Source organism: Xenopus laevis, chromosome 1L (genome assembly GCF_017654675.1).
Source record: "Xenopus laevis strain J_2021 chromosome 1L, Xenopus_laevis_v10.1, whole genome shotgun sequence".
Classification (NCBI taxonomy): domain Eukaryota; kingdom Metazoa; phylum Chordata; class Amphibia; order Anura; family Pipidae; genus Xenopus; species Xenopus laevis.
The window spans coordinates 233,311,898-233,332,429 of NC_054371.1; the positions used below are offsets into that span (position 1 = coordinate 233,311,898).

Consider the following 20,532-nt stretch of genomic DNA (forward strand, 5'->3'; position numbering starts at 1 on the left):
TGTGTGACTATATAGAACTCCTCACTTTTATACAACGGTGTGTGACTATATAGAACTCCTCAATTTTATACAACTGTGTGTGACTATATAGAACTCCTCACTTTTATACAACTGTGTGTGACTATATAGAACTCCCCACTTTTATACAACTGTGTGTGACTATATAGAACTCCCCACTTTTATACAACTGTGTGTGACTAGAACTTCTCACTTTTATACAACTGTGTGTGACTATATAGAACTCCCCACTTTTATACAACTGTGTGTGACTAGAACACCCCACTTTTATACAACTGTGTGTGACTATATAGAACTCCTCACTTTTATACAACGGTGTGTGACTATATAGAACTCCTCACTTTTATACAACTGTGTGTGACTATATAGAACTCCTCACTTTTATACAACTGTGTGTGACTAGAACTCCCCACTTTTATACAACTGTGTGTGACTATATAGAACTCCTCACTTTTATACAACTGTATGTGACTATATAGAACTCCTCACTTTTATACAACTGTGTGTGACTATATAGAACTCCTCACTTTTATAAACTGTGTGTGACTATATAGAACTCCTCACTTTTATACAACTGTGTGTGACTATATAGAACTCCTCACTTTTATACAACTGTGTGTGACTAGAACTCCCCACTTTTATACAACTGTGTGTGACTATATAGAACTCCTCACTTTTATACAACTGTATGGTGACTATATAGAACTCCTCACTTTTATACCAACTGTGTGTGACTATATAGAACTCCTCACTTTTATACAACTGTGTGTGACTAGAACTCCCTCACTTTTATACAACTGTGTGTGACTATATAGAACTCCTCACTTTTATACAACTGTGTGTGACTATATAGAACTCCTCACTTTTATACAACTGTGTGTGACTATATAGAACTCCTCACTTTTATACAACTGTGTGTGACTATATAGAACTCCTCACTTTTATACAACTGTGTGTGACATAGACTCCTCACTTTTATACAACTGTGTGTGACTATATAGAACTCCTCACTTTTATACAACTGTGTGTGACTATATAGAACTCCTCACTTTTATACAACTGTGTGTGACTATATAGAACTCCTCACTTTTATACAACTGTGTGTGACTATAAGAACTCCTCACTTTTATACAACTGTGTGTGACTATATAGAACTCCTCACTTTTATACAACTGTGTGTGACTAGAACTCCTCACTTTTATACAACTGTGTGTGACTATATAGAACTCCTCACTTTTATACAACTGTGTGTGACTATATAGAACTCCCACTTTTATACAACTGTGTGTGACTAGAACTCCTCACTTTTATACAACTGTGTGTGACTATATAGAACTCCCACTTTTATACAACTGTGTGTGACTATATAGAACTCCTCACTTTTATACAACGGTGTGTGACTATATAGAACTCCTCACTTTTATACAACTGTGTGTGACTATATAGAACTCCCCACTTTTATACAACTGTGTGTGACTATATAAGAACTCCCCACTTTTATACAACTGTGTGTGACTAGAACTTCTCATTTTTTTACAACTGTGTGTGACTATATAGAACTCCCCACTTTTATACAACTGTGTGTGACTAGAACACCCCACTTTTATACAACTGTGTGTGACTATATAGAACTCCTCACTTTTATACAAACTGTGTGTGACTATATAGAACTCCTCACTTTTTATACAACTGTGTGGACTATATAGAACTCCTCACTTTTATACAACTGTGTGTGACTATATAGAACTCCTCACTTTTATACAACTGTGTATGACTATATAGAATCCCCACTTTTATACAACTGTGTGTGACTAGAACTCCTCACTTTTATACAACTGTGTGTGACTATATAGAACTCCTCACTTTTATACAACTGTGTGTGACTATATAGAACTCCTCACTTTTATACAACTGTGTGTGACTATATAGAACTCCTCACTTTTATACAACTGTGTGTGACTAGAACTCCTCACTTTTATACAACTGTGTGTGACTATATAGAACTCCTCACTTTTATACAACTGTGTGTGACTATATAGACCTCCCCACTTTTATACAACTGTGTGTGACTATATAGAACTCCCCACTTTTATACAACTGTGTGTGACTAGAACTCCTCACTTTTATACAACTGTGTGTGACTATATAGAACTCCCCACTTTTATACAACTGTGTGTGACTATATAGAACTCCTCACTTTTATACAACGGTGTGTGACTATATAGAACTCCTCACTTTTATACAACTGTGTGTGACTATATAGAACTCCCCACTTTTATACAACTGTGTGTGACTATATAGAACTCCCCACTTTTATACAACTGTGTGTGACTAGAACTTCTCACTTTTATACAACTGTGTGTGACTATATAGAACTCCCCACTTTTATACAACTGTGTGTGACTAGAACACCCCACTTTTATACAACTGTGTGTGACTATATAGAACTCCTCACTTTTATACAACTGTGTGTGACTATATAGAACTCCTCACTTTTATACAACTGTGTGTGACTATATAGAACTCCCCACTTTTATACAACTGTGTGTGACTATATAGAACTCCCCACTTTTATACAACTGTGTGTGACTATATAGAACTCCCCACTTTTATACAACTGTGTGTGACTAGAACTTCTCACTTTTATACAACTGTGTGTGACTATATAGAACTCCTCACTTTTATACAACTGTGTGTGACTATATAGAACTCCCCACTTTTATACAACTGTGTGTGACTATATAGAACTCCCCACTTTTATACAACTGTGTGTGACTATATAGAACTCCCACTTTTATACAACTGTGTGTGACTAGAACTTCTCACTTTTATACAACTGTGTGTGACTATATAGAACTCCTCACTTTTATACAACTGTGTGTGACTATATAGAACTCCTCACTTTTATACAACTGTGTGTGACTATATAGAACTCCTCACTTTTATACAACTGTGTGTGACTATATAGAACTCCTCACTTTTATACAACTGTGTGTGACTATATAGAACTCCTCACTTTTATACAACTGTGTGTGACTATATAGAACTCCCCACTTTTATACAACTGTGTGTGACTATATAGAACTCCCCACTTTTATACAACTGTGTGTGACTATATAGAACTCCCCACTTTTATACAACTGTGTGTGACTAGAACTTCTCACTTTTATACAACTGTGTGTGACTATATAGAACTCCTCACTTTTATACAACTGTGTGTGACTATATAGAACTCCCCACTTTTATACAACTGTGTGTGACTATATAGAACTCCCCCACTTTTATACAACTGTGTGTGACTATATAGAACTCCCCACTTTTATACAACTGTGTGTGACTAGAACTCCTCACTTTTATACAACTGTGTGTGACTATATAGAACTCCTCACTTTTATACAACTGTGTGTGACTATATAGAACTCCTCACTTTTATACAACTGTGTGTGACTAGAACTCCCCACTTTTATACAACTGTGTGTGACTAGAACTCCCCACTTTTATACAACTGTGTGTGACTAGAACTCCTCACTTTTATACAACTGTGTGTGACTATATAGAACTCCTCACTTTTATACAACTGTGTGTGACTATATAGAACTCCTCACTTTTATACAACTGTGTGTGACTAGAACTCCTCACTTTTATACAACTGTGTGTGACTATATAGAACTCCTCACTTTTATACAACTGTGTGTGACTATATAGAACTCCTCACTTTTATACAACTGTGTGTGACTATATAGAACTCCTCACTTTTATACAACTGTGTGTGACTATATAGAACTCCTCACTTTTATACAACTGTGTGTGACTATATAGAACTCCTCACTTTTATACAACTGTGTGTGACTATATAGAACTCCTCACTTTTATACAACTGTGTGTGACTATATAGAACTCCCCACTTTTATACAACTGTGTGTGACTAGAACTCCTCACTTTTATACAACTGTGTGTGACTATATAGAACTCCCTGACTATAATAGAACTCCCACTTTTATACACGTTGTGACTAGAAACTCCTCACTTTTATACAACTGTGTGTGACTATATAGCAACTCAGCACCCACTTTTATACAACTGTGTGTGACTAATTAGAACTCCCCACTTTATAACAACTTGTGTGACTATATAGAACTCCTCACTTTTAATACAACTGTGGTGTGACTATATAGAACTCCTCACATTTTTATACAATTGGTGTGACTATATAGAACTCCTCACTTTTATAACAACTGTGTGTACTAAACTCGCCCCACTTTTATACAACTGTGTGTGACTAGAACTCCCCACTTTTTATACAATTCTGGTGTGTACTGAATCCTCAACTTTTTACAACTGTGTGTGACTATAAGAACTACTCAACTTTTATAAACTGTGTGGTGGACTGAAACGCCACTTTTATACAACTGTGTGTGACTATATAGACTCCCTGCACGTTTTATACAACTGTGTGTGACTAATATAGAACTCTCACTTTTATACAACTGTGTGTACTATAGAAGCTCCTCATTTCTCTCTTCTGTTGACCCCCCGATTCATGCAACTGTGGCCCTGAACTCTTTGCCAGTTTTTTTCTTTCTTACTTTCTGTCACTTGTGTTTGGCCCTTACTCTGGAAGTTTCTCTGAGATTTCTCTCTCTGTGGCCCATGACTTTCTCTTAATTGTCTGTAACTGTGGGCTTAATGCTCTGTGGCCCCTCACTTTTCCTGCAGGTACTCACTATTACTGTATGTTACCTGTAGGTACTCACTATTACTGTATGTTACCTGTAGGAACTCACTATTACTGTGTGTTCCCTGCAGGTACTTACTGTTACTGTGTGTTCCCTGCAGGTACTCGCTGTTACTTGTTGTATTTGTTCGCTGGCAGGTACTTTTCGCGTTAATGTGTGTTCCTGCAGGTACTCGGCGCTGTTTACTGTTGTGTTCCTGCAGGTATTGGACTGTCGCTGTTCTTTGGTGTTCGCTGTGCAGGTACTCCGCTGTTACTGCGTGTGTTCTGATTCCCCTGCAGGTACTCACTATTACTGTGTGTTCCCTGCAGGTACTTAATATTACTGGTTAGGATCAGATCTCATGGGGGCAATGCAGAGAATTACTTTTGTAGTTAATATTCACCTTGACCTTGAGAAATGCTCAGTGTTTAGGGGGTCGGGTACTGTACGTGAGAGAAAATGCGCTGTGTTTAGGGGGTCGGTTACTGTACATGAGAGAAATGCGCTGTGTTTAGGGGTCGGTTACTGTACGTGAGAGAAATGCGCTGTGTTTAGGGGTCGGTTACTGTACGTGAGAGAAATGCGATGTGTTTAGGGGTCAGTTAGTGTACGTGAGAGAAATGCGATGTGTTTAGGGGTCAGTTAGTGTACGTGAGAGAAATGCGATGTGTTTAGGGGGTCGGTTACTGTACATGAGAGAAATGCGATGTGTTTAGGGGGTCAGTTACTGTACATGAGAGAAATGCGCTGTATTTAGTTGGTCGGTTACTGTGCGTGAGAGAAATGCTCTGTGTTTAGGGGTCAGTTAGTGTACGTGAGAGAAATGTGACGTGTATAGGGGGTTGGTTACTGTACGTGAGAGAAATGCACCGTGTTTAGTGGATCGGTTACTGTATGTGCGAGAAATGCGCTGTGTTTACGGGGTCGGTTATTGTTCGTGAGAGAAATGCGCTGTGTTTAGGGGGTCGTTTAATGTACGTGAGAGAAATGCGCTGTGTTAAGGGGGTTGGTTACTGTACATGAGAGAAATGCTCCGTGTTTAGGGGGTTGGTTACTGTACGTGAGAAATGCTCCGTGTTTAGGGGGTCGGTTACTGTACGTGAGAGAAATGCGCCGTTTTTAGGGGTCGGTTACTGTACCTGAGAGAAATGCGCCGTGTTTAGGGGGTCGGTTACTTATGTGAGAGAAATGCGCCGTTTTTTGGGGTCGGTTACTGTACGTGAGAGAAATGCGCCGTGTTTAGGGGGTCGGTTACTGTACGTGAGAGAAATCCTCCATGTTAGGGGGTCGGTTACTGTACGTGAGAGAAATGCGCCGTGTTTAGGGGGTCGGTTACTGTATGTGAGAGAAATGCGCCGTTTTTTGGGGTCGGTTACTGTACGTGAGAGAAATGCGCCGTGTTTTAGGGGGTCGCGTTTACTGTACGTAGAGAAATCCTCCATGTTTTAGGGGGTCGGTTACTGTAGCGTGAGAGAAATGCGCGTGTTTAGGGGGTAAGTTATCTGTACATAAGTGAACGTTGTTTTTATGGGTCAGTTTTCTGTCCAGGAAATGTCGCCGTGTTAGGGGGTCAGTTACTGTACATGAGTGAAACGTTTAAGGGGGTAAGTTACTGGTAACTGAGAGATGCGCCGTGTTTAGGGGGGTCGGTTTACTGTAAAACGTGAAAATGCGCTGTTTTTTAGGGGTCAGTTACTAGTGACATGAGTGAAAACCGTGTTTGGGGTGTCGTTTACTGTACATGAATAGAAATGTACCGTGTTTAGGGGGTCGGGTTCTGTACGTGAGTATGAGATTGCCTCATGTGTTTAGGGGGTCGGTTCTGTACGTGAGAGAATGCGCTGTGTTTTAGGGGGCCCGTTACTACGTGAGAGAATATGCGATGTGTTTAGGGGTCGTACTTTAACTGAGTGAAATCGATGTGTTTTAGGGGTTCTGGTTACTTACCATTGAAGAAATGGCTGTTTTATGGGGGTTTTTTTTCCCCCCCCCCCCAGTTTTTTTTTTGTTTTTTTAAAGGTTGTAACGTGAAAAAAAGAAAAATGGTTTTTTGCTATGGGGGTTTTAGGGGTTCCCGGGTTACTGTGACGTGAGACGATGCGAATGTGTTTAAGGGGTCGGGGTACTGTAATTCAAGATGCGGCTGTTCGTTTGTTTAGGGGGTCGGTTACTGTTTCGTGAGAGAAATGCGCTGTTTTAAGGGGGTCGGTTACTGTAACATGGAGAAATTGCGCTGTGTTGGGTCGGTTACTGTACGTGAGGATGGCGCTGTGTTAGGGGTCCGTTGTGTACGTGAGAGGAATGCGTTGTGTTTAGGGGGGTGCATTACTTACATGAGAAAATGCCGCTGTGTTGTATGGGGTCGGTTACTGTCGTAGAGAAATGCTTCTGTGTTTAGGGTCATTATTTCCTTGAATAGAATATGCGACGTGTATAGGGGTTGGTTACTTCGTGAGAGAAATGCGACGTGTTTAGGTGGTCTGGTTACTGTATGATGAGAGATGCGGCCGTGTTTAAGTGGGTCGTTACTGTTACGTGAGATTAAATGCGGCCCGTGTTTAGGGGTTAGCTTACTGTACGTGCGAGAAAGCGCTGTGTTTAGGGGGTCAGTTACTGTATCATGAGAGAAATGCGATGTGTTTAGGGGTCGGTTACTTGTACTGAGAGAATGGGCCGTGTTTAGGGGTCGGTTACTGTTTCGTCAGAAGAAATGCGCCGTGTTTTAGGTCGGTTACTGTATGTGAGAGAAATGCGCCGTGTTTAGGGGTCGGTTACTGTATCATAGCTATAATGCGCCGTGTGTAGTTGTCGGTTACTTATACGTGGAAAATGCGCCGTGTGTAGTGGGGGTCGTTACTGTACATGAGAGAAATCGGCGCCGTGTTAGGGGGTCCGGTTACTGTACGTGAGTGAAATGCGATTGTGTTTTTCTAGGGGGGTCGGTTACTGTTCGTAGAAGAATGCGGCCGTGTTTAGGGGGTTCGGTTACTGTATGTGAGAGAAATGCGCCGTGTTTTAGGGGGTCGGTTCTGGTACATTAGCCGAAATGCGCCGTGTGTAGTTGGTTCGTTACATGTACGTTGAGAGGAAATGCACCGTGTTTAGGGGGCGGTTACTGTAACATGAAGAATGCGATGTGTTAGGGGGGTCGGTTACTGTACGTGAGTGACATGCGATGTGTTTAGGGTCGGTTATCTGTAGCGTGAGTGAAATGCGATGTGTTTAAGGGGTTGGTTACTGGTACGTGAGGAAATGCAATGTGTTTAGGGGTCCAGTTTAGTGTATCGTGAGATAATCCGTGCTGTGTTTAGGGGGGTCGGTTACTGTACGTGAGAGATATCATGTGTTTTAGTGGGTCGGTTTACTGTACGTAGAGAAATGCGATGTGTTTAGGGTTCGGGTACTTCGTGAGAAATGCGATGTGTTTAGGGGGTCGTCATGACTGTATTGAAAGAGAAATGCGCTGTGTTTTTAGGGGCGGTTACTGTAACGTGAGAAAATGCGCTGTGTTTAGGGGTCAGTTTGTGTACGTGAGAGAACATGCCGCTGTGTTTAGGGGGTCGGTTATCTTGTACGTGAGAGATAATGCGCGTGTTTTAGGGGGGGCCGGTTACTGTACGTGAAGAGAAATGCGTGTGTTTTAAGGGGTCGGATTACTTTACGTGGTGAAATGCGATGTGTTAGGGGTGGTTACTGTACATGAGAGAAATGCCTGTGTTTTAGGGGTCAGTTAGTGTACGCTGAGAGAAATGCGCTGTGTTTAGGGGTTCGGTTCTGTACGCTGAGAGAAATGTGATGTGTTTAGGGGGTTCTCCGGTATGTAGCGTGAGAGAAATGCGATGTGTTAGGGGGTTCGGTACTGTATGTGAGAAGAAAATGCGCTGTGTTAGGGGGTCGGTATACTTACGTGAGAGAAATGCGCTTGTTTAGGGGTCGTTAGTTACGTGAGAGTAATGCGATGTGTTTTAGGGTGTCGGTTACTGTACATGATGAGAAAATGCCGCTGGTGTTTAGGGGGTCGGTAGTGGTAATGCGTGAGAGAAAATGCGCTGTGTTTAGGGGTCAGTTAGTTGGGACGTGAGAGAAATCGCCGTTTTTTAGGGGTCGGTTACTGTATCATGAGCGAATGCGCCTGTGTGTACTTTTGGTCGGTTTATACTGTATCGTGAGTAGAAATGCGTCGTGTTTAGGGGGGGTCGGTTACTGTAATCATGAGACGAAATGGCGATGTTGTTTTATTGGTGGGTCTGGTTTACTGTACGGTGATGTGAAATGCGATGTGTTTATGGGTCGGTACTGTAACGTGAGTGAAATGCGATGTGGTTAGGGGTTGGTTTTACTGGTACGTTGAGAGAAATGCAACTTGTTAGGGGTCAGTTAGTGTACGTGAGAGAAATGTTGCTGTGTTTTAGGGGGTCGTTACTGTACGTAGAGAAATGCGATGTGTTTAGGGGGTCGGGTACTGTAACGTTGAGAAAGCGATGTGGTTTAGGGGGTCGGCTATGTATGTGAGAAGAAATGCGCTTGTGTGTTTAGGGGTCGTCACTGTACACGTAGGATTAATGCGCTGTGTTAGGGGTCAAGTTAGTGTGACGGAGAAGAATAGGTCGCGGTTTAGGGGGTCGGTTTTACTGTACTGTAGGAGAAATGCGCTGGTGGTTTTAAGGGGCGTTAATGTACCGTGAAAAATGCGATGTGTTTAGGGTCGGATGTACTTATCTGTGAGTGAAATGCGATGTGTTTATGGGGGTCGGTTACTTAAGCATAGAGAAATGCGCTGTGTTTAGGGGTTCTGTTAGTGTAGCGCTGAGAGAAATGCGCTGTGTTTTAGGGGTCCGTTATTCACGCGAGAAGAAAATTGCGATGTTTGTTTAGGGGTCCGTGTACTGTACGGTGGAAAGAATTTCGATGTGTTTAGGGGGTCGGGTACTGTATGTGAGAGAATGCCTGTGTATTTAGGGGGTCGGTTACGTACGTGAAAGAAATGCGCTGTTGTTTAGGGGTCAATTAGTGTACGGTGAGAGATAATGCATGTGTTTTATGGGGGTCGGTTACTGTACATGAGAAAATGCGCTGTATTAGGGGTCTGTTTTAGTGTACGGTGAGGAAAAATGTCGCTGTGTTTAGGGGTCAGTTAGTGTAACGTGAGAGAAAATGCGCCGTTTTTAGGGGGTCGGTTACTGTACGTGAGAGAAATGCGCCGTGTTTAGGGGGGTTGGTTACTGTACGTGAGAGAAATGCGCCGTGTTTAGGTGGTCGGTTACTGTACATGAGAGAAATGCGCTGTGTTTTGGGGGGCGGTTTCTGTACGCGAGAGAAATGCGCCGTGTTTACGGGGTGAGTTACTGTACATGAGAGAAATGCGCCGTGTTTAGGGGTAGGTTACTGTACGTGAGAGAAATGTTCCGTGTTTAGGGTCGATTCTGTTCGTCGAGGAAATGTGTCTTGTTTAGGGGGGTCGTTATGTTAACGTGAGAGAATTGCGCGTGTTTAGGGTCGGGTTACTTTAACGTGAGTGAAATGCGACGTGTTTAGGTGGGTTCGTTAACTGTACATGAGAGAAAGCGCTGTGTTTAAGGGTCAGTGTAGTGTAAACGGAGAGAAATGTCTGTTTTTGGGGTCCGTTAACTGACGTGAGAGAAATTGCGATGTGTTTTAGGGGGTCGGTACTGTATGGTCAGAGAAATGCGCTGTGTTTAGGGGTCGTTACTTGTAGTGAGAGAAATGTGCTTGTGTTTAGGGGTCGTTACTGTACTTGAGAGAAATCCGCTGTGTTTTTTAGGGTCGTACTGTGCTGAGAGAAAATGCGCTGTGTTTTAGGGGTCGTTAGTTACGTGAGCGATGCATGTGTTTTAGGGGTCGGTTACTGTACATGAGAGAAATGCGCTGTGTTTAGGGGTCGATTACTGTACGTGAGAGAAATGCTCTGTGTTTAGGGGTCAGTTAGTTTCCTTGAGAGAAATGCGACGTGTATAGGGGGTTGGTTACTGTACGTAAGAGAAATGCGCTGTTTAGTGGGTCGGTTACTGTACGTGCGAGTAATATGCCGATGGTGTTTACGGGTCGGTTTATTGTTCGTGCGAGAAATGCGCTTGTTAGGGGGTGCGTTTACTGTACGTAAAGAGAAATTCGCTGTGTTTTAGGGGGTTGGTTTACTGTAGCGTGAGAAATGCTCCGGTTTGTGGTCGGTTAAGCTGTAAACGTGAGAGTAAATGGTGCTGTGGTTTAGGGTGTCGGTTACTGTAACGTGAAGAGAAAATGCATTGTTTTGGGGGGTCTGTTAGCTGTACATGATAGAAAGCGCCGTGTTTAGTGGGTCGGTTACTTCTGTATCATGAGAAGAAATGCTCAGTGGTTTATGGGGGTTGGTTATCTGAGTACCTGGAGAGAATGCATACCGTGTTTAGGGTCCGGTCTGTAGCCTGAGAGAAATCGCCGTTTTTAGGGGGTCGGTTACTGTACGTGAGAGAAATGCGCCGTGTTTAGGGGGATCGGTTCTGTACGTGAGAGAATGCGCCTTTTTAGGGGTCGGTACGTAACGTGAGAGAAATGCGCCTGTTTAGGGGGTCGGTTACTTATGTGAGAGAAATGTGCCATTTTTTGGGGTCGGTTCCTGTACGTGTAGTGTACGTGAGAGAAATGCGCTGTGTTTAGGGGTCAGTTAGTGTACGTGAGAGAAATGCGCCGTTTTTAGGGGGTCGGTTACTGTACGTGAGAGAAATGCGCCGTGTTTAGGTGGTCGGTTACTGTACCTGAGAGAAATGCGCTGTGTTTTGGGGGGCGGTTTCTGTACGCTAAGAGAGAAAATGCGCGGTGTTTAAGGGGTCGTTCCTGTACATGAGAGCAATGCGCTTGTGTTTAGGGCGGTTACTGTATTACGTGAAGATAAATGTTCCGTGTTTAGAGGGGTCGATACTGTTAGTGAGAGAAATTGCGACGTGGTTAGGGGTCAGTTATGTAGTGAGAGAAATGCACCGTTTTAAGGGGTCGGTTACTTTAAGTGAAGAAATGCGCCGTGTTTTAGTGGTCGTTCTGTTACATGAGAGAAATGCGCTGTTTTTGGGGGGGTTTTCTTTACGCAGAAGAATGTGCTGTGTTTAGGCGGGTCGGGTAACTTAGCGTGAAGAGAAATGCGCTGTGGTTTTAGGGTCAGTTTAGTGTACATGAGAGAAAGCGATTGAGTTTTAGGGGGTAAGTTACTGTACGTGAGAGATGCGCTGTGTTTAGGGGGTCGGTTTACTGGTAGCTGAGGAAAATGGGCTGTGTTTGGGGGTCATGTTACTGTACGTGAAGAGAAATGCGATGTGTTTTAGGGTCAGTGTTACTTTACGTGAGAAGAAATGCGATGTGTTTTAGGGTCGGTTACTGTACGTGAAGAATCCGATGTGTTTAGGGGTTCGGTTACTGTACGTGAGAGAAATGCGATGTGTTTTTAGGGTCGTACTGACTCTGTACGTGAGAGAAGATGCGCTGTTTTTAGGGGTCAGTTAGTTACATGAGAAGAAAGCGATGAGTTTAGGGGTTTAGTTATGTTTTACGTGGAGAGAATTGCGCCGTGTTTAGGGGTCGTGTTACTGTACGTGAGAAAATGTGGCTGTGTTTAGGGGCTACTGTAGTGACAGAAATGCGGCCGTTGTTTTAGGTGTGGCGTTTATTTTTGTTAACTGTGAGAGATATGGGCTGGTTTAGGGTCATGTTACTGTAGTGCTGATGAGAGAAATGCGCTTGTTTAGGGTCGGTTACTGTACGTGAGAGAAATCCGATGTGTTTAGGGGTCGGTTACTGTACGTGAGAGAAATGCGATGTGTTTAGGGGGTCGGTTACTGTACGTGAGAGAAATGCGATGTGTTTTGGGGGTCGGTTACTGTACGTGAGAGAAATGCGCTGTGTTTAGGGGGTCAGTTAGTGTACATGAGTGAAACGTGACTGGCTGTGTGTGAATCACATGTATGCAGCGAGTGCTGTATATTTACAGGTGATGGTTGTGAGTATATAAATGAAATCTATTTGTGGGACAGTTGGGATGTTATTGTTGTTGCCGGGCAGCAGAACACAGACACAATACAATATAATTATGGCTTTGGGTAATGGGATTTTAAGGAAATGACATGTTCCAAAGGGGTTTAATGCGGATTTACATTAACCCCTTATGAGAAGTTGTACGGGGGGGGACGGGGACAATTCAAACCTGTCCTGACTGTAGAGGTGTGATACAGTGGTATCTATCATAGTGTTAGTGGCATTTGTCCCCCAATAAGCAGCGCTGTGCCATGTGATGGGGGGGTGGTACAAGTTCTAGCTAAAACTTTCCAGAGTTAACCCTGCAGCTCCTGTTTATTTTCTCTTTTCTCTCCTGTAAATGAAATGTGCTCACACTTCCTGTTTCCTCATCTGTTTCTTTACTTCCTCTGCTATAACCTCTTCTTTCCCACATCTCAGGATGCGCTACTCCTCTGTGTTCATCTCTTTTGCTTCACACGCACAAGTGTTCATGTTGTATACAGTATGTAACACACAGCAGTCAGGTGATCTCTTCCTGTTACAGTCAGAGCTACAGTATTTCTGCTCAGCTGATCTCTTCCTGTTACAGTCAGAGCTACAGTATTTCTGCTCAGCTGATCTCTTCCTGTTACAGTCAGAGCTACAGTATTTCTGCTCAGCTGATCTCTTCCTGTTACAGTCAGAGCTACAGTATTTCTGCTCAGCTGATCTCTTCCTGTTAGAGCGGTAGTATTTCTGGTCAGGTGATCTCTTAGGCAGCACACAGACTATCACAAAATAGTGTCTCAAGACACACACTCATACACTCACACACACTCATACACTCACACACACACTCATACACTCACACACACTCATACACTCACACACACTCATACACTCACACACACTCATACACTCACTCACACACATACACTCACACACACTCATACACTCACACACACTCATACACTCACACACACTCATACACTCACACACTCATACACTCACACACACTCATACACTCACACACACTCATACACTCACTCACACACATACACTCACACACACTCATACACTCACATACACTCACACACACACTCATACACTCACTCACACTCATACACTCACTCACACTCATACACTCACACACACTCATACACTCACACACACTCATACACTCACACACACTCATACACTCACACACACTCATACACTCACACACACTCATACACTCACACACACTCATGCACTCACTCACACACACTCATACACTCACACACACACACTCATACACTCACACACACACACTCATACACTCACACACACACACTCATACACTCACACACACACACTCATTCACTCACACACACACACTCATTCACACACACACACACACTCATTCACACACACACACTCATTCACACACACACACACACTCATTCACACACACACACTCTCTCACACTCTGCACCCAGCTCTATCTCCATGCTCTGCAGTGGCCCCGCTCCCCTGCACCCAGCTCTATCTCCATGCTCTGCAGTAGCCCAACTCCTCTGCACCCAGCTCTATCTCCATGCTCTGCATTGGCCCAGCTCTATCTCCATGCTCTGCATTGGCCCAGCTCCTCTGCACCCAGCTCTATCTCCATGCTCTGCATTGGCCCAGCTCCTCTGCACCGAGCTCTATCTCCATGCTCTGCATTGGCCCCGTTCCTCTGCACTCGTCTTGCCATGCTCGCATTGGCCCAGCTCCTCTGCCACCCAGCTCTATCTCCATGCTCTGCATTGGCCCAGCTCCTCTGCACCCAGCTCTATCTCCATGCTCTGCATTGGCCCCGTTCCTCTGCACTCAGCTCTATCTCCATGCTCTGCATTGGCCCAGCTCCTCTGCACCCAGCTCTATCTCCATGCTCTGCATTGGCCCCGCTCCCTCTGCACCCAGCTCTATCTCCATGCTCTGCATTGGCCCCGTTCCTCTGCACTCAGCTCTATCTCCATGCTCTGCATTGGCCCAGCTCCTCTGCACCCAGCTCTATCTCCATGCTCTGCATTGGCCCCGCTCCTCTGCACCCAGCTCTATCTCCATGCTCTGCATTGGCCCCGTTCCTCTGCACTCAGCTCTATCTCCATGCTCTGCATTGGCCCAGCTCCTCTGCACCCAGCTCTATCTCCATGCTCTGCATTGGCCCCGCTCCTCTGCACCCAGCTCTATCTCCATGCTCTGCATTGGGCCCCGTTCCTCTGGTTATCTCTTTCCACACTGTAAATATATAGCGGGCCCTTGTGTTTGCTACAGATTCTGTCACTTCAGTCTCTTTAGATTTGTTCCTTTTTAGGTAACGGAGCCCAAAGTCTCAGCCCCCCTTCCTCTAAAGCTAAAAATTCTTCTTTCTCTCAACCACATCCTGTAACATTCACCCTGGTCTGTTCCCCTGTGTCTTTTAGCTTCCCCCCTCCTCATACTCCGCACTGTACTATATAGTATGTAGTTATTCCTCATACTCAGCACTGTGTTATATAGTATGTAGTTATTCCTCATACTCAGCACTGTGCTATATAGTATATAGTTATTCCTCATACTCAGCACTGTGCTATATAGTATATAGTTATTCCTCATACTCAGCACTGTGCTATATAGTATATAGTTATTCCTCATACTCAGCACTGTGCTATATAATCTGTTCCCCTGTGTCTTTTAGCTTCCCCCTCATACTCAGCACTGTGCTATATAGTCTGTTCCCCTGTGTCTTTTAGCTTCCCCCCCCTCATACTCAGCACTGTACTATATAGTATGTAGTTATTCCTCATACTCAGCACTGTGCTATATAGTATATAGTTTGTAGTTATTCCTCATACTCAGCACTGTGCTATATAGTATATAGTTATTCCTCATACTCAGCACTGTGCTATATAGTATATAGTTATTCCTCATACTCAGCACTGTGCTATATAGTCTTTTCCCCTTTGTCTTTTAGCTTCCCCCCTCATACTCAGCACTGTGCTATATAGTCTGTTCCCCTGTGTCTCTTAGCTTCCCCCTCATACTCGGCACTGTGCTATATAGTCTGTTCCCCTGTGTCTCTTAGCTTCCCCTTCATACTCAGCACTGTGCTATATAGTCTGTTCCCCTGTGTCTTTTAGCTTCCCCCCTCATACTCAGCACTGTGCTATATAGTCTGTTCCCCTGTGTCTTTTAGCTTCCCCCCTCATACTCGGCACTGTGCTATATAGTCCGTTCCCCTGTGTCTTTTAGCTTCCCCCCCCCCTCATACTCAGCACTGTGCTATATAGTCTGTTCCCCTGTGTATTTTAGCTTCCCCCCCTCATACTCGGCACTGTGCTATATAGTCTGTTCCCCTGTGTCTTTTAGCTTCCCCCTCATACTCAGCACGGTGCTATATAGTCTGTTCCCCTGTGTATTTTAGCTTCCCCCCCTCATACTCAGCACTGTGCTATATAGTCTGTTCCCCTGTGTATTTTAGCTTCCCCCTCATACTCGGCACTGTGCTATATAGTCTGTTCCCCTGTGTCTTTTAGCTTCCCCCCCCCCTCATACTCGGCACTGTGCTATATAGTCTGTTCCCCTGTGTCTTTTAGCTTCCCCCCCTCATACTCGGCACTGTGCTATATAGTCTGTTCCCCTGTGTCTTTTAGCTTCCCCCTCATACTCAGCACTGTGCTATATAGTCTGTTCCCCTGTGTCTTTTAGCTTCCCCCTCATACTCAGCACTGTGCTATATAGTCTGTTCCCCTGTGTCTTTTAGCTTCCCCCCCCCTCCATACTCAGCACTGTGCTATATAGTCTGTTCCCCTGTGTCTTTTAGCTTCCCCCCCTCATACTCGGCACTGTGCTATATAGTCTGTTCCCCTGTGTCTTTTAGCTTCCCCTCCTCATACTCAGCACTGTGCTATATAGTCTGTTCCCCTGTGTCTTTTAGCTTCCCCCCCTCATACTCAGCACTGTGCTATATAGTCTGTTCCCCTGTGTCTTTTAGCTTCCCCTCCTCATACTCAGCACTGTGCTATATAATTTGTTCCCCTGTGTCTTTTAGCTTCCCCCTCATACTCAGCACTGTGCTATATAGTCTGTTCCCCTGTGTCTTTTAGCTTCCCCCCCCATACTCAGCACTGTGCTATATAGTCTGTTCCCCTGTGTCTTTTAGCTTCCCCCCCTCATACTCAGCACTGTGCTATATAGTCTGTTCCCCTGTGTCTTTTAGTTCCCCCCCCTCATACTCAGCACTGTGCTATATAGTCTGTTCCCCTGTGTCTTTTAGCTTCCCCCTCATACTCAGCACTGTGCTATATAGTCTGTTCCCCTGTGTCTTTTAGCTTCCCCCCTCCTCATACTCAGCACTGTGCTATATAGTATATAGTTATTCCTCATACTCAGCACTGTGCTATATAGTATATAGTTACTCCTCATACTCAGCACTGTGCTATATAATCTGTTCCCCTGTGTCTTTTAGCTTCCCCCTCATACACAGCACTGTGCTATATAGTCTGTTCCACTGTGTCTTTTAGCTTCCCCCTCATACTCAGCACTGTGCTATATAGTCTGTTCCACTGTGTCTTTTAGCTTCCCCCCTCATACTCAGCACTGTGCTATATAGTCTGTTCCCCTGTGTCTTTTAACCTCCCCCTCATACTCAGCACTGTGCTATATAGTCTGTTCCCCTGTGTCTTTTAGCTTCCCCCTCATACTCAGCACTGTGCTATATAATCTGTTCCCCTGTGTCTTTTAGCTTCCCCCTCATACTCAGCACTGTGCTATATAGTCTGTTCCCCTGTGTCTTTTAGCTTCCCCCCTCCTCATACTCAGTATATAGTATATAGTTATTCCTCATACTCAGCACTGTGCTATATAGTATATAGTTACTCCTCATACTCAGCACTGTGCTATATAATCTGTTCCCCTGTGTCTTTTAGCTTCCCCCTCATACACAGCACTGTGCTATATAGTCTGTTCCCTGTGTCTTTTAGCTTCCCCCTCATACTCAGCACTGTGCTATATAGTCTGTTCCCCTGTGTCTTTTAGCTTCCCCCCTCATACTCAGCACTGTGCTATATAGTCTGTTCCCCTGTGTCTTTTAGCTTCCCCCCTCATACTCAGCACTGTGCTATATAGTATATAGTTATTTCCCATACTCAGCACTGTGCTATATAATATATAGTTATTGCCCATACTCAGCACTGTGCTATATAATATATAGTTATTTCCCATACTCAGCACTGTACTGTATGGTCGGACTGTATAGTAATGGAATATTTATGAATACAAGTGAATGCTACTGGAATGCTCCGGGTGCAGCAGAGCAGTGTAGAGCAGCAGTTGATCTATCCCTGACACTTGTGTCCAAATAAGGACATATGAGAGGGATCTGGAAGTTCTCCCACCCCAGCCCAGTGTCAGCTCATCAGATCAGTATGTACAAACATGTGGCCAGACTTTCCTCACATTCTGATAGGGCTACAGTCTCCCGGCTCCCAGTCAGCACTGTGTAACCTGCTGTTTGGCCCCTCCAATAGCCAAATTGTGTGGCCCCCGTATATAAACTCCCATGATCCTAACCAACCAGTTGGTTTCAGATAGGGCACCAGAAAAAAAGACTTTTTCCAATGACTTTCTATTTTCTATGTGTCACCGTTTTTCTAATATTGAAGTGTAAAGTGTCATTTTTCATCCTTCTAAAGCAGCTCTGGGAGGGGGAGGTCGCCGACCCTGTAAACTGTTCTAAATTGATACATGTAAGTTGAACCATTTGTTATGTTTGTCCCTGCTGAACAGAATCTCTGGGTTTCATTACAGGCAGCTGTTAGACTTGATACAATAGTTACTAATATTCCAGAGATGCTGCTGAGAAATGGATCAACTAAGGGGCCCATTTACTTAGTTTGAGTGAAGGAATAGAGGAAAAAAAGTTTGAATTTCGAATGGTCGAATATGGCTACTTCGACCATCGAATGGGCTACTTCGACCTTCGAATCGAACGTTTTGAACTAAAAATCGTTCGACTATCCGACCATTCGATAGTCGAAGTACTGTCTCTTTAAAAAAAATTCTTCGACACCCTACTTCGCCACCTAAAACCTACCGAGGCCAATGTTAGCCTATAGGGAAGGTCCCCATAGACTTCCTAACAATTTCCTGATCGAAGGAATATCCTTCAATCGATGGATTAAAATCCTTCGAATCGTTCGATCGAATGATTATTGCTTCGATCGTTCGATCGTAGGAATATCGCAAAATCCTTCGACTTCGATATTCCAAGTCAAAGGATTTTACTTCGACGGTCGAATATCGAGGGTTAATTAACCGTTGATATTCGACCCTAGATAAATGTGCCCCTAAATGTTGTAAAATTGTAACAGAATCTGCACCTGAATTACTGAGCTGTCAGACTCAAACACCAGAGACACAAACATTCAACTTTACACTTAGAATTTGGAAAAACAGTAAAAAATTAATCATGGAAAGTAATTGAAAAAAAGTCTTTATTTCTGGGGAACAATCTGAAAACAACTGAACTGAAAAAAGTTTGGAAGGTGAACATCCCCTTTAAACTGGCATGGTATGAACCCTAGGTCTCATAGCATTTATTCATTCTCTGTGTCAAGGCACAGATTATTGTCCTCATAGAACATTCCATTCGCTTATATTTGTATTGACGCAAATAGATGGGAGCTCGGTTTCCTGGTACAACCCTGTGCACCTTGTATAGTTCTGCAACATCCCTGGGGCCTTCCCTGTGCTCACCCTCAGTGTATAAGTGCCGGGCATGCGTTTTCTCTCCATTAGTTGTCAAGAATGAAAGAGGTTTGTCGGTAGTCTGTGCCAGTGAGCCAACACAATGATGAGCCAATCAGTGGCACAGGGCTCCTCATAGGGCTAGCACTCGCTGCTATTGGCTCTCCAGTGTAGCCCGATGGCTTACAGCAAAACGCTTTATAGTCTTCATGCGCACACACTCATACATGAGTATGTACATCAGGTACATAAGTTGCTATCATGCGTGGGACTTGTTATCCAGAATGTTCAGGACATGGGGTTCCGGATAAGGGATCTTTCTGTAATTTAGATCATAATATTTTGTGTGCTACAAACCATTTAACCATTAAATAAAACAATAGGATTGGTTTCCCTCCAATAGTGATTAATTATATCTTAGGTAGAATAAAGTACAATATGCTGTTTTTATTATTATTATTATTATTATTAATAATAATATTACTACAGAGAAAAAGGAAAAAATGTTAAAAATTTAAATTTGGTTATTTGAATAATGGAATCTAAGGGAAATGTATGTATGTGTATATGGTTGGTATCACAGATACATTTCAGGATATATAAACCCTACTATAGTCTATAGAGGACCCTGTGAGCAGCTCCAGTTAGTACCTTATGTGCAGCACAGATCAGATTGGGGCGCTGCTGTTCTTTTGTGCACATCATGTGACTTGTTTATCCGTTTCGTTTCTTTGGGCAAGTGTAATTAAACATGTAATTAAAAGTTCTTTGTTGTGTTGCAGGTTTTTCCCTGTAGATTAGACGTCCCCCTCCCTGCAGACATGGTGGCCCTGTCGCTAAAGATCAGCATCGGAAATGTGGTGAAGACCATGCAGTTTGAGCCGTCCACCATGATATACGATGCCTGCCGAATCATCCGCGAGAAGGTCCCTGAGGCACAGATTGGCCAACGTGAGTAGCCCTCTGTTTTGTGTATAGATTTGTGTATAGATTTATGTATCGCTTTATGTATCCATTTGTGCGTCGATTTATGTATATATTTGTCTTTAGATTTATGTATTGCTTT

General features: G+C 43.6%; 1 protein-coding gene across 2 annotated transcripts in view; it reads left to right on the plus strand.

Annotated features, from left to right (window-relative positions):
* Positions 1 to 20,532, plus strand: part of LOC733283 (talin-1) — a 97,272-nt gene that overhangs the window by 25,382 nt on the left and 51,358 nt on the right. For both annotated transcript variants that reach the window (XM_041570960.1, XM_041570962.1), the window contains exon 2: positions 20,249 to 20,417. In XM_041570960.1, coding sequence (XP_041426894.1) covers positions 20,288 to 20,417 — 130 coding nt within the window. In that variant the 5' untranslated portion in view covers positions 20,249 to 20,287. The remainder of the gene's footprint in view (positions 1 to 20,248; positions 20,418 to 20,532) is intronic.